Genomic DNA, 13,611 nt, shown 5'->3' with positions numbered 1-13,611 from the left:
TTTTTTTTTTAAGATTTTATTTATTTATTTGAGAGAGAGAGAATGAGAGAGAGTGAGTACATGAGAGGGGGGAGGGTCAGAGGGAGAAGCAGACTCCCCGCCGAGCAGGGAGCCCGATGCGGGACTCGATCCCGGGACTCCAGGATCATGACCTGAGCCGAAGGCAGTCGCTTAACCAACTGAGCCACCCAGGCGCCCCGAACTTGATTTCTTAAAATAGGTATTTTATACAATATCCTTTGATCTGAGTTTGTCTGATACCTTAGATTTTAGATGCATTTGTTGCAGGACTACTACATACGTTACATTATATTCTTATCAGTGCATTTTATTTTTTATTTTTATTATTGTTTTAAGTAATCTCTACACCCAATGTGGGGCTTAAGCTCACAACACCCCAAGAACAAGAGTCACATGCTCTTCTGACTGAGCCAGCTAGATGCCCCTTCAGTGTGTTTTATTAGGAGGCATATGATTTAGACAGCTGGTGATCACTTTTGATCAATAAATTAACGTGGCATATGCCAAGCTTCTCCACTGAAATGTTACTACTTTCCCCCTTTGTTATTATACAGTGGTTTGTGGGGAGAGAGTCTGAAATTAGGTGACTGTCCTGCTCCTCAGACATTCTCTCACGACTTTTAACATCCACTAAAGTTTATAACTCCATCATAATTATTTCTGTATTTATTAACTGTTAGAACTTTCCTTCTTTGGCATTTTACATGCATTATTTCATTAAATTCTTCAAGAAGATAGGTTCTTCTAATACATCAACAAAAGAAACTGGAACCTAGGGGCGCCTGGGTGGCTCAGTTGGTTAAGCGACTGCCTTCGGCTCAGGTCATGATCCCAGGATCCTGAGATCGAGCCCCACATCAGGCTCCCTGCTGGGCAGGGGGCCTGCTTCTCCCTCTCCCTCTGCCACTCCCACCTCTTGTGCTCTCCTGCTCTCTGTCAAATAAATAAAATCTCTAAAAAAAAAGAAAGAAAGAAAGAAAGAAGTTGGAACCTAGAGTTGGGTAAACTACGTCCTTACACATAAACACAAAACATTTTATCCAATTTCAATATGCCCTTAAATTTCCAGTATTTAATTCCAGATTATTTAATTCCAGGTGGATTACAATATACAAATGTGAAAGGCAACACTCATAAACTTTAAATTTTAGAACGTTAAGAACTTACAGAGCAGGGTTTCTCAACTGTTCCACTATTAGCACTAGGGACTGGATAATTCTTTGTTGTGGGAGGCTCTACTGTGGACTGTAAAATGTTTAACAGCAACCCTGGCCTTTACCTGCTAGGTGCCAATAGCACATTTCTCTCTGCTTGTAACAGTCAATAACAGTATCAACTCACTCTGAGGGAGCAAAATATTCCCTGGTTGAGAATACCCAATTACAGGGATATATGTGTGCACATTTTTTAAAAAGCACAGAAAAGCTAAATAAAATTCAAGATCTACATGGGAAAGGTTAAGAAACAGGACTGGAGAGGAAGACAAAGTTAGCTCCAAAAATGTTATGGTTTAAGCTACACAGCAGACTCACAGGTGTTTATTATGCTTCAGAACTTACAAAAAAATACACAGTACATAAGCAAATGGTGGAGTAAAACAACCTCCAAATATTCTCTCCTCCATAAAAGCAACTAGAACAGTGACAAAAATTATCAGAATCAACTATATCAGAACTCTGAAGACTAAAGACTTATAACAATCCAGAGTTTGTTTGTTTTTTTTTAAACAATCCAGAGTTTTTATTCCAGAAACACTGGATCTTGGTAATAAAAGCAAGCTTTCTGGCATCTCCATTTGCTTTACTCCCATGCACCCTCTCCAGCTGGACAGCAACCTTGAAAACTAATAGCCCACAAACATAGAGAATATCAGCAGCCTGACAGCCACAGGACAAGGCTCAGAACTGACTGGAGACATCTTCAAAGCCTCATTCTTAGAGAGCTGTCATTATTTCAAGAGAGGTTCCCTATGAGACCACAATGGCAAGATTATCTCTATGTGACCTAAGAGCTGGCAAAACCACAAACAGCCTTTTCCTCATGAGGTATTTGTTACATACATTTAAAGGTAATTGTTTTAATTTTCTGGCTGCCTGAGGTGAAGATAATAGTTTGAGCAAACAATAGGTTAACCAAAAAGCTTAAAAGGAACATTTGGGGAATAAGATTCCCATGGATGAAACTGAGAACTCTCAGTTTTCCCGGGGAATCAAGAAGTCCTCGGACATGTGTAGAGCACTGCCAATACATGAATCTGCGGTATTCCGAAAAAAGACTTGAAAAGGACCAAGCTCTCACCTCAAGCTGAGGTTCAGGCTCTAGGAAGGAAGTGAAGGCTAACAAGGAGTTGTCAAGTGACTGGCTTAGTGTTAAGATGTGCCCCAATATGCACACAAAATCACAGGATAAAGAGTTAACTTACTAATCCTGGCATTTAAGAAAATCACCCAAGTCTTAGCTGAACACAAGGCTACCCAAACAGATGTCAGTGGCCTAATGTGACAAAAAAGAATACAGACACTACAGAAATAGTTCTGCAAAGTCTCTAAACAAAAGAAAAAAAGCAACAAAACAAAAAATTCAGGTGATGGGGGGAAGAATCTGATTTCAAGAACTGCCACATTATTTAAACTTACCAGTTTTCAACCACAAATTATAAGACATACAAAAAACACAATAAAGCATGGCCTGCACACACCAATAAAATGGTATCAACAGAAACTGTCCTGAAAAAAAGAGATGCTGGACTTCATAGACAAAGACTTTAATTCAGCTATTATCAACTACATTCCAAAAACTGAAGTAAAGCATGTTAAAAAAAAAAAAAAACTGCAAGAAAAACTTTAAAAAGATGCCCCTCAAGGGGTGGCTGGCTGGCTCAGTTGGTGGATCATACAACTCCTGATCGCAGGGTTTTGAGTTTTAGCCCCACGTGGGTGTAGACATTGCTTAAAAATTAAAATGCTGGGCGCCTGGGTGGCTTAGTCGTTAAGCGTCTGCCTTCGGCTCAGGTCATGATCCCAGGGTCCTGGGATCGAGTCCCACATCGGGCTCCCTGCTCGGCAGCAAGCCTGCTTCTCCCTCTCCCACTCCCCCTGCTTGTGTTCCTGCTCTCCCTGTGTCTCTCTCTGTCAAATAAATAAATAAAATCTTTAAAAAATAAAAAAAATTAAAATGCTACGCGGGGAGAGGGGGACCTGGATGGCTCAGTCAGTTGGGCATCTGACTCTTACTTTCGGCTCAGGTCATTCATTATCTCGGGTTGTGGGATTGACCCCTACATCGGGCTCGACACAGAATCTGCTTGGGATTCTCTCTCCCTATCCCTCTGCCCCTTCTCCAACTTGAACACACACGCTCTCTCTGAAATAAATAAATCTTAAAAAAAAAAAAAAAAAAAAGATGTTCCTCAAGATAGAGCATGTCAATAGAAATTATTATTTCTTGGGGCATCTGGCTAGCTCAGTTGGAAGAGTGTGCAACTCTTGATCTCAGGGTCATGGGTTTGAGCCTTACAATGGGTATAGAAATTGCTTAAATAAGTAAATAAAATTTTTTTTTTTTAAAGATTTTATTTATTTATTTGACAGAGAAAGACACAGCGAGAGAGGGAACACAAACGGGGAGTGGGAGAGGGAGAAGCAGACTCCCTGCCGAGCAGGGAACCCGATGCGGGACTCGATCCCGGGACTCCAGGATCATGACCTGAGCCGAAGGCAGTCGCTTAACCAACTGAGCCACCCAGGCGCCCAAGTAAATAAAATTTTTAAAAAAGAATTCTTTCTTTTAAAGTTGAAAAACGTAATAACTGGGGCGCCTGGGTGACTCAGCCAGTTAAGCGTCTGCCTTTGGCTCTGGTCGTGATCCCAGGGTCCTGGGATCGAGCCCCAAATCATGCTCCCTGCTCAGCAGCGGGGTCTCCCTCTCCCTCTGCTCTTCTCTGCCCCCCCCAAATAAATAACATCTTTAATAAAAAAGAAAGAAAAGGAAAGGAAGGAAGGAAAAGAAAAGAAAAATGTAATAACTGACAATTTCACTACAGGTTTCCAAGAACAGATTCATGGAGGCAAAAAAGAATCCATGAACTTGAAGATAGCTAAGGTTATCCAGCCTATAAAATTGAAAGAAAAAACTAAACTCAGAGACAGGTGGAACACTACCAAATGTACCAACACATATATCAATGGAAGTCCCAGAGGGAGAGATGAGATGGAAAGGGGGCAAAAAGAGTATTTGTTGAAGTAACAGCTGAAAACTTCCTGAATTTGATGAAAACCATTAATCTACACTCCTAAGAAGCTCAACAAACTCCTAGTAATATAAACACAGAAAGTCCAAGCCTAGAAACAACATAATCAAATTGTTGAAAGAAAAAAAGACAATGAGAGCAGCTTAATGGCAAGGAGAGGCAACTTAGTGCATACAAGGGAGCCTCAAAAAAAATTAATAGCTATGGAAGCCAGAAAGCCCTGGAATGGCATATTCAAAGAACTGAAGGAAAAGGACTGTCAATAAGGAATCCTGTATTATAAAACTATCCTCCAAATACAAAGGAGAAATTAAGACATTCCTGGTTAAACCAAAACTAAGGGAATTCATTTTTAAAAGACCCACCCTAATAAGAAATAAAGGGAATCCTTTAAGCTGAAATGAAAGGACACTGCATAATACCCTGAGTTCATATGAAACAAGTAAGAGCACCAGTAAAGTGACATAGATAAAGATAAACCACAGTATGTGTTTTTTTTGTTGTTGTTGTTATTTCTCTTTTTATCTCTTACTTGATCTTTCTTTTTTGGCTTGGTGAATAAGTTTATTATTGTCTTTAGCCGAAAAATCTTCATAGAAATTATGGTTTGGTTTATTAGCTCTCAGTGGCCCGCTCCTAAGCTCTACAAAAGCTTGTGTTCTTTTGAGCTACCTCATCTTTCTTCAGGGCAAGAGACATTTTGGAACAGTTCCACCTCTTCTTTTTAACTTCTTTATTAAGGCTTCTTCTCATAGACTGGATTCTCTCGTACAGCACCATGAGCGTTCTTACACACCTCCTCTACCATGTTTAGAGTTACTTTGTTCTTTATGTACTGAGAGCATTGTATTTTCTTTACTTTTTTAAGTAATCTCCACACCCAATGTGGGGCTTGAAATTATAGCCCCGAGATCAAGAGTCACATGCTCCACTGACTGAGCCAGCCAGGCACCCTGAGAATTGCTTCATGCAAGCATCTTCATCTTCTTCCATTTGGTAATGCATATAATCTGCAACATTCTGACCCATGATGTGCTTCTGATGTACTTCTGCACTGAATCCCTTGCTTTCCAAATCATAACCAGGGAATCGTTTGGTACTATGACGGACAGACAAGCTTCCATCCACAGATCCCTTGAGGGCCACAAAAACTTTATTTCCAGTAGCAGCTCTGGACAGCTTTGCATCCAAATAGCAGGTGAAGACACCAGGTTGACCATCAATGCTTTCCACACATTGTATTCATCTCCAGTCACCTCCACCTGGCCTTCATAGATGTTGTCCCTGCCAAACCTACTGAGAAGTCTGCAGGCCAGCAGCAGGGCAGTACAATATGCTGTAGCATAATTTGTCAGGTCCACCTTTACACTATACTTCCGGAGTTCATGAGCATAAGCTGCAAAAACGGTATCTCCTTATATGCCAGCATAAGCAATATGACAAATGATATCTCTGGCGGTTACTTAAACTATCATTCTATATTTGGATGTGTTGCATTTATTTTTATCCTAAATTACCAAATATTTCTGAGCATAGTAATCAGTTTTACCCTCTCGTCTTCCAAATTTCACTTGGTATCTCTTGAAGCAAGCCTTACTCTTGATAATTTTAACAAACTCCATCCTGCGGAACAGACACCAGCGTCCACAGCTTGCCACAGACCAATCTCCTACTTGAGTTAAAGGACAATTACTACACAAGATAATAATTATACCTTTTTTGATGGGAACACTATGTACAGAGGTGTAATCTAACAATAGCAGCCCAATGAGGAGAAAGGGAACACAGCTATATGAGTAAATTTTTGCTTTCTATTGACATTCAATTGTTATTAATCAGAATTAGGTTTTTTTAAGATAAATGTTAATTTTAACAGGTAACTACAAAGGGAAAAAAATAAAAGCATATATACAAGGTAACAACAAGGGAATTAAGATGATATACTACAAGGTATCTATTTAACAGTAAAGGAGGCAGTAACAGAGGAATGAAAGAACAAAACAGACATAAAATATATACAGAAAAATACGAAGTGACATGAATCAATTACCTTATCAGTAATCACATTAAATATAAATAGATTAAATACTCCAATTAAAAGAGATGGTCAAATGGATTTAAAAAAAATAATCCAACTGTATGCTGTCAAGAAGTGACTCACACTTTAGATTAAGATACCTATAACTCAAGTTACAGATGCCTTAATCTTAAAGATGAAAAAAGATACCATGCAAACATTAACAAAAAGAGAACTACATTGGCTCTACTAACATAAGACAAAATGTAGCCATTAAGAAAGAAATTAACAGGAACTAAGAAAAGCATTTTATAATAATAAAAAGGCCAATCCTTCTTACAGGAAGACATATAATAATCATAAGCATACATACCTTTAAAAACAGAGCCCCCAAACACATGAAGGGAAAACTGAAGGGAGAAATAGACAACTCAAAAATAGTTGGAGGCTTCTATACCCTACTTTCCATAATTGATAGTCAGCAATACTATATTATACACTTCAAAGTCACTAAGAGACAAGATCTTAATTGTACCCACCACAAAAAAAGAAATGATAGTTACGTGATATGACAAAGGTGTTAGCTAACACTACAGTAATAATTGTATACTGCAATATATAAATGTATCAAATCAACACATACACAAACTGACACAATGTCAATTACACCTCAATTTTAAAAAAATAACAGATAGAACCACAGAGCAGTTAAACAAGGAATAGAAGACTTCAACAACACTATAAAACCAACTAATCCTAACAAACCTATACAGAACACTACCCAACAGCAGACTACACACATCCTTCTCAAGGGCACATGGAAAATTCTCCAGGATAGACCACATTAGGCCATATGATAAGTCTCAATAAATTTCAAGAGATTATAAAATCATATAAAGCATGTTCTCCACTCACAACTGAATAAAAATCAGTTAACAAAAGAAAAACTAGATAATTCCCAAATATGTGGAAATTAAATACAACATACTCTTATGGGTCAAAGGAAATTAAAAAATACTTTCAGATGAAAACAAAAACACATAATACCAAACTTAAAGCATTTCATGTGTGGAAATTCAAAGCCATAAACATCCCAATTAAACAAGAACAATCTCAAATAGAAAACCAAACTTTCCATCTTAGTAAGTTTTAAAAAGTTCAAACCAAACTCAAAATAAGAAGCTGAAATAAGTGGAAAATAGAAAAACAATAAAGAAAAACAAAACCAAAAGTTGCTCCTTTGAAAAAGGTTAACAAGATTGACATACATTTAGCCACAATGACAAGAAAGGGGTGGTGAGGGAGGAAGGGAAGAAAGGAGAAGAGATTCAAATTACTTAAATCAGGAACTGAAAGAGAGGATTTTACTACCAACCTTAGAGAAATGAGAAAAGTAAGGATATAGTATAAAAGGAACAAAATGGGCAAATTCCTAGAAAAAACACAAACCACCAAAACTTGATTGAAAAGAAAAAAAAGGAAAGAAAATCTGCCTAGGGGTACCTGGCTGGCTCAGTTGGTAGAGTCAATGTGACTCCTGATCTCAGGGTTAAAAGTTCAAGCCCCATGTTGGGTGTACAGATCACTTAAAATTAAAAATCTTGGGGCTCCTGGGTGGGTCAGTCGGTTGAGCGTCTGCCTTCAGCTCAGGTCATGATCCCAGGGTCCTGGGATCGAGCCCCACGTTGGGCTCCTGGATCAGCAGGAGCCTGCTTCTCCCTCTCCCTCTGCCTCTCCCTCCCCCTGCTCATGCTCTCTGCTCTCTATCTCAAATGAATTAAAAAAAAAAAATTCTTTAAAAAAATCTGCATAGATCTGTAACAAGATACTGAATCTGTAATTAAAACCTACCCACAAGAAAAAGCTCAGGACCAGATGGCTTCACTGCTTAACTCTACAGAACATTTAAAGAATTGACACCAATCTTTCTAACGAAAATTAGAAGAGGAAAGGGAAAGAACACTTATCAATTCACTGTATGAGGCCCTTATTACCCTGATAATCAAAACCAGACAAAAAGAACACAAGAACAATATCCCTTAGGAATGCAGACACAAAAATCCTCACCAAATACTAGCAAATTGAATTCAGCAACATATAAAAAGTAGTATACACAAAGACCAAGTGAATGCAAGATTTAACATCCGAATTTCACTTAATATACATAAACAAAATAAACAAAAACCACACGATCACCTCAAGTGATACAGACAAAAACATTTGACAAAATACTTTCATGATAAAACATGCAGCTAACTAGAATTAAAGGTAAGGAAACCTCAACCTAAAGGGTATCTATGGAAACCCACAGCTAACATCACACTTACTGGTGAAACACTAGATACCTTTCTTCTAAATTCAAGAACAAGACAAGCCCGTCTGCTCTGGCCATTTCTATTCAACATCAGACTGCAGGTTCACACTAGCGAAAATAAGCAAAAAAAGATGGGAAGGAAAAAAACAGAACTATTGACACGTGACCTGACTTGTACAAAAAAACAATAAATGCAACAAAAGAAGCTTAAGACTTGTACACTGAAAAGGAAAAACATCAAGACCTAAATAGACCTTAATATTTTCAGACGGCAATATTCCCCAAAATGATGTAAAGATTCAACGTAATTCCAGTGGGCTTCTTCACAACTTTGCAAGAACTCATCTGGGAATATAACCAACCCAGAACAGCCAAAACAATCTTGAAAAAGAAGGAAGCTGGAGGATTCATATTTCCTAATTTCAAAACTCACTGAGAAGCTACAGTATCAAGACGGTGTGGTCCTGGCAAAGATCAACATGTACAGATCAACACAACAGAACTAAGAATTCAGAAATAAAACTCACACACTATGGGCAACTCATTTTTCAGAAGACAATTCAAAAGAGAGAGACCAGCCTTCTCAACAAATGGTGTTGGGACAACTGAACATCCATATGCAAAACAATGAATCTGAACCTCACCTTACATCATAAACAAAAAAATCAACTTAAATGGATCTAGTATGTGTTTTTAGTATAGTACTTTGGATTTAAAAACCACTGGATTATCTAAGCTGCTGTCACTTTTAATCATTCAACCCCTCTTTCCCCAAATAATTTATTCATATAATCCAATTCCAATACTAAATAGTCCTATTTAAGCATGCTCTTCTTACCCTGCACAAGCTTGTAAACAGGCCAACATTGTCGCCAGGGTTTCTGGAGGAAGTTGAGCACTTTTGGGCTGATCTTTCTCTGGAGCAAGTCCACCCAAAATCGAAGGGCACCGTCTCTTTAAAAAAGTCATACATGCCTGGATAAAAGGCTCCTGGAAAACAGAAAATCTTTTGGTTCATTTGAAATTGATCTTAACTACGTTCAGACTATTAAAGACAGTATAAAATCCACAAAATAATAACATCTTCATTGCCATTGTTTAGGTATTTTAGCCATCAAAATTTTAAAGCAGTAATAAATGGACAAATCCTGCTTACTCCATGCTCTCGAATTTTATCTGTGAGCCACTTGTCAAGTTTGAGGTATTCACGACGTGAAGCAAGTGCAGCAAGGTCAATAACAAAGGCAAATGGAGTACCATTTAGCAGCATTGACAAGGCCTAAAACAAAAGAATATCAGAAACTTTAAGTCAGAGTGTCTGGGTGGCTCAGCCGGTTAAGCCTTCTGACTTTTGATTTTGGCTCAGGTCATGATCTCAGCGTTGTGAGATCAAGCCCCACAGCACACTCCCCGTTCAGCAGGGAGTCAGTCTACTTGAGATTCTATCCCTCTCCCTGTACCCCGTCCTGCCCCCCTCAACATGCATGCAACCTCTCTTAATCTTTTTTTTAATTAATAAATCTTAAAAAAAACAAACTTGTAAGTCAAGCAATTAAGTATCTTTCTCACACTCCGTTCTATTCTCTGTTCCTTGATTTTATTTTCACAATCAAGTCTAAATAAAACATATTGCTAATATTTTCTTGGTCTTAATTTTTTAAATAGCTTAGCTTAATTCATTGGTGATATTAGTTTTTACTTAAAATAAGATCACATTTCAAAGATGGACGGACACATGACTTTACCCTGTGCTTAAAATAATTAAACCTAAATCAGAGCAAGACACAATGCATAAATAAGGATCAATACTTGATTTAAAAAAAAAAAAAACTAAACTCACACTTACTCCAACCTAAGCACAACTTCAACACCAGTACTATGCACCTACTGGTCAAAGACATCAAGTCAGACTATTTGTCAAAAGATTCCGTTAATGCTAATGAAAACTGCAAAAGGGATGAAATCCAACCAGTTTCTCCACAAATTATATCTAACATATTACATGAAGTCAGTTATACCACTTGTTTTAAAATAGCCTTGCGGGGGCGCCTGGGTGGCTCAGTCGGTTAAGCGGCTGCCTTCGGCTTGGGTCATGATCCCAGGGTTCTGGGATCGAGCCCGGCATCTGGCTCCTTACTCAGCGGGGAGCCTGCTTCTCCCCTGCCTGCCATTCTCCCTGCTTGTGCTTGCTTTCTCTGTCTCTGTCTCTCTGTGTCAAATAAATAAAATCTTTAAAAAATAAATAAACAGGGGGTGGGGGGATGGGTTAGCATGGTGATGGGTATTAAAGAGGGCACGTTCTGCGTGGAGCACTGGGTGTTATATGCAAAAAATGAATCATGGAACACTGTATCAAAAATTTATGATGTACTGTATGGTGACTAACATAACAATAATTTAAAAAATAAATAAATAAAATATCCTTGCAACTATCATAGAAGACCAAACAAAATTCAATCAAATGTACTGAGAACTGAAAACATTTTTTACCTTTTTAAAGATTTTATTTATTTATTTGAGAAAGAGCAAGAGAGGTGCACAAGCTGGGGGGGTGTGGGGGCAGACGGAGAGGGAGAAGCAAACTCCCCGTTCAGCAGGGACCCCAACCCAGGGCCCGATCCAAGACCCCAAGACCCTGACCTGAGCCAAAGGCAGATGCTTAACCAACTGAGCCACCAAGGCACCCCCATTTCTTACCTTTCTAAAACCACTCTCCTTCCAATCCCTTTGTACTTACAAGGCAAACTGTAAATCTCAACATAATCTAGCTAAGAGTTAGTTACATCTGAATTATCCCTAACGCATCTGTATTACATGAAAAATGTTTTCTGGGGTGCCTGGGTGGCGCAGTCGGTTAAGCACCAAATTTGATTTTGGCTCAGGTCATGATCTCAGGGTCATAAAATCGAGCCCTGTGTCAGGCTCCACACTCAGCGAGAAGTCAGCCTGAGTTTCTCTCTCCCTCTGCCACACCCACCCGCCCTGCCCTGCGCTCCCTCGCACTCTTTCTCTCTCCAAAACAAATCTTTATTAAAAAAAAGTTTTCTTTTCTCATTAATAAATAAAAGTGTTAGCCTGGGGGTGCCTGGGTGGCTCAGTCGGTTAAGCGTCTGCCTTTGGCTCAGGTCATGATCTCAGGGTCCTGGGATCGAGCCCCGCATCGGACTCCCTGCTCTGCGGGAAGCCTGCTTCTCCCTCTCCCACTCCCCCTGCTTGTGTTCCCTCTCTCACTGTGTCTCTGTCAAATAAATAAATAAAATCTTAAAAAAAAAAAAAAAAGTGTTAGCCTGTCCCTCTAAGCTCACCTTCAAGTCCTGGGCCACATCAAGTATTCGAGACAATTTGGCCTGGTCATACTGCTCCCCTCGCATGTACCATTCTGCCATTGCATGCATGATAAGTTGGCGGATTGAGGGAGACTGTCCCTAAGAAAAGAAAAACAGGATTATATATAACAATTCTGCAAGCATTTTCACAGGCACTACTGCAAATGCCCAGCTAATTTAACTTGTTACATATATGTAAAATTGAGGTGTACCCGTGCAGACATTAAGTTCAATCCTCAAGCAGTGATTGCAGGGACATTCTCTGTAGGAAAGTCAAGTTATTTCCACATCTTCCAGATGAAAGCCTGTCCCTAAACCATGGGCCATTCAGTGTATATATTTGTCCTATAAAACATCTGCCAATATTTTTTCAAACAGAATAGAATACGATATGAACATGAGGATACATCAAATTTGTATAATTTCGTTATTATTAAACTACAAAATTACTGATCTATAAATGTTTAAAACTGGTTTAAGGTAATCATTTCTCATGTTGCACAGTATAGTATTCTATCAGTATTTCTAAGAATGGTACTTGTACATTCTACAGCTAGCTTTTTCACAAATGGGAATGTTCATTTTTCTGTAATTATCCAATTTCCTTTATTTCCAGAAAACAGCCTGGCTTTGAGGCCTGATCTAAAGGCTTGTAGCTGAATGACAGAAATAAACAGCTGGAATTTAGTGAACAGTTCTCACAGAAGCACTGGCAAGGCAACTGCTATCACTATACCTAAATCACTTTCCAGTTACTGTCCTAGAGTGACAGAAGATCAAAATGAAACAATATTCAACAAGGAGTGAGGAGTTGCTCCTTTTGGCCTGCCCTTTGTACCTCATAGCTGGGGTGATAAAGACCTGAAAATATCCGGGCTGCAAAGCTTTTGGATAAATGCTTGTTAAACATTCTGTAAGTTTACCCTGTAAGTTGAGTCTCTAGAAATGGAGAACTGACTGAATAGCATAGAACTAATAAAGCTAACATTTTTCATTTATAAACCAGAGTCGTGGGGGGGCCTGGGTGGCTCAGTCATTAAGCGTCTGCCTTCAGCTCAGGTCATGATCCCAGGGTCCTGGGATCGAGCCCCGCATCAGGCTCCCTGCTCGGCAGGAAGCCTGCTTCTCCCTCTCCCACTCCCCGGCGTGTGTTCCCTCTCTTGCTGTGTCTCTGTCAAATAAATAAAATCTTTAAAAAATATATATATATCAGAATCTTAACAAAATATTTTAAGTGCCTGTATATAACTATTGAGAATAAACATGATTAAAGAAAAAAAAATAGCCAAAAAAAGGTACTTGAGGGGAGCCTGGGTGGCTCAGTTGGTTAAGCATCTGACTCTTGGTTTCAGGTCAGGTAAATGATCTCGGGGTCATGACATTCATTGAGCCCTGTGTCGGGCTCCACGCTCAGTGGGGCGTCTGCTTGGAGACTGTCTCCCTCTGCTCCTTCCCCTACTCGCTCTCAATTAAACAAGTAAATCTTGGGCGCCTGGGTGGCTCAGTCGTTAAGCGTCTGCCTTCGGCTCAGGTCATGATCCCGGGGTCCTGGGATCGAGTCCCGCATCGGGCTCCCTCCTCAGGGGGGAAGCCTGCTTCTCCCTCTCCCCCTCCCGCTGCTTGTGTTCCTGCTCTCGCTATCTCTGTCTCTGTCAAATAAATAAATAAAATCTTTAAAAAAAAA

At 39.3% G+C, this 13,611-nt stretch overlaps 1 protein-coding gene and 1 pseudogene across 7 annotated transcripts in view; both read right to left on the bottom strand.

The window, feature by feature from the left end:
* The window catches only part of CNOT1 (CCR4-NOT transcription complex subunit 1), a 95,033-nt gene that overhangs the window by 42,728 nt on the left and 38,694 nt on the right, over positions 1 to 13,611 (bottom strand). For all 7 annotated transcript variants that reach the window (XM_081806504.1, XM_031027585.1, XM_006732804.3 and 4 more), the window contains exons 14-16: positions 11,907 to 12,026; positions 9,758 to 9,880; positions 9,440 to 9,591 (exon numbers count right to left, since the gene is read on the bottom strand). In XM_081806504.1, the coding sequence (XP_081662630.1) occupies positions 9,440 to 9,591; positions 9,758 to 9,880; positions 11,907 to 12,026 (395 nt within the window). The remainder of the gene's footprint in view (positions 1 to 9,439; positions 9,592 to 9,757; positions 9,881 to 11,906; positions 12,027 to 13,611) is intronic.
* LOC102748537 (large ribosomal subunit protein uL18-like) lies at positions 3,638 to 9,431 on the bottom strand (annotated as a pseudogene).

This window comes from Leptonychotes weddellii, chromosome 16 (genome assembly GCF_054177405.1).
Source record: "Leptonychotes weddellii isolate Sample4059 chromosome 16, ASM5417740v2, whole genome shotgun sequence".
NCBI lineage: Eukaryota > Metazoa > Chordata > Mammalia > Carnivora > Phocidae > Leptonychotes > Leptonychotes weddellii.
The sequence above is the reverse complement of the archived record's forward strand: the minus strand, read 5'-3'. Positions and strand labels throughout refer to the sequence as shown.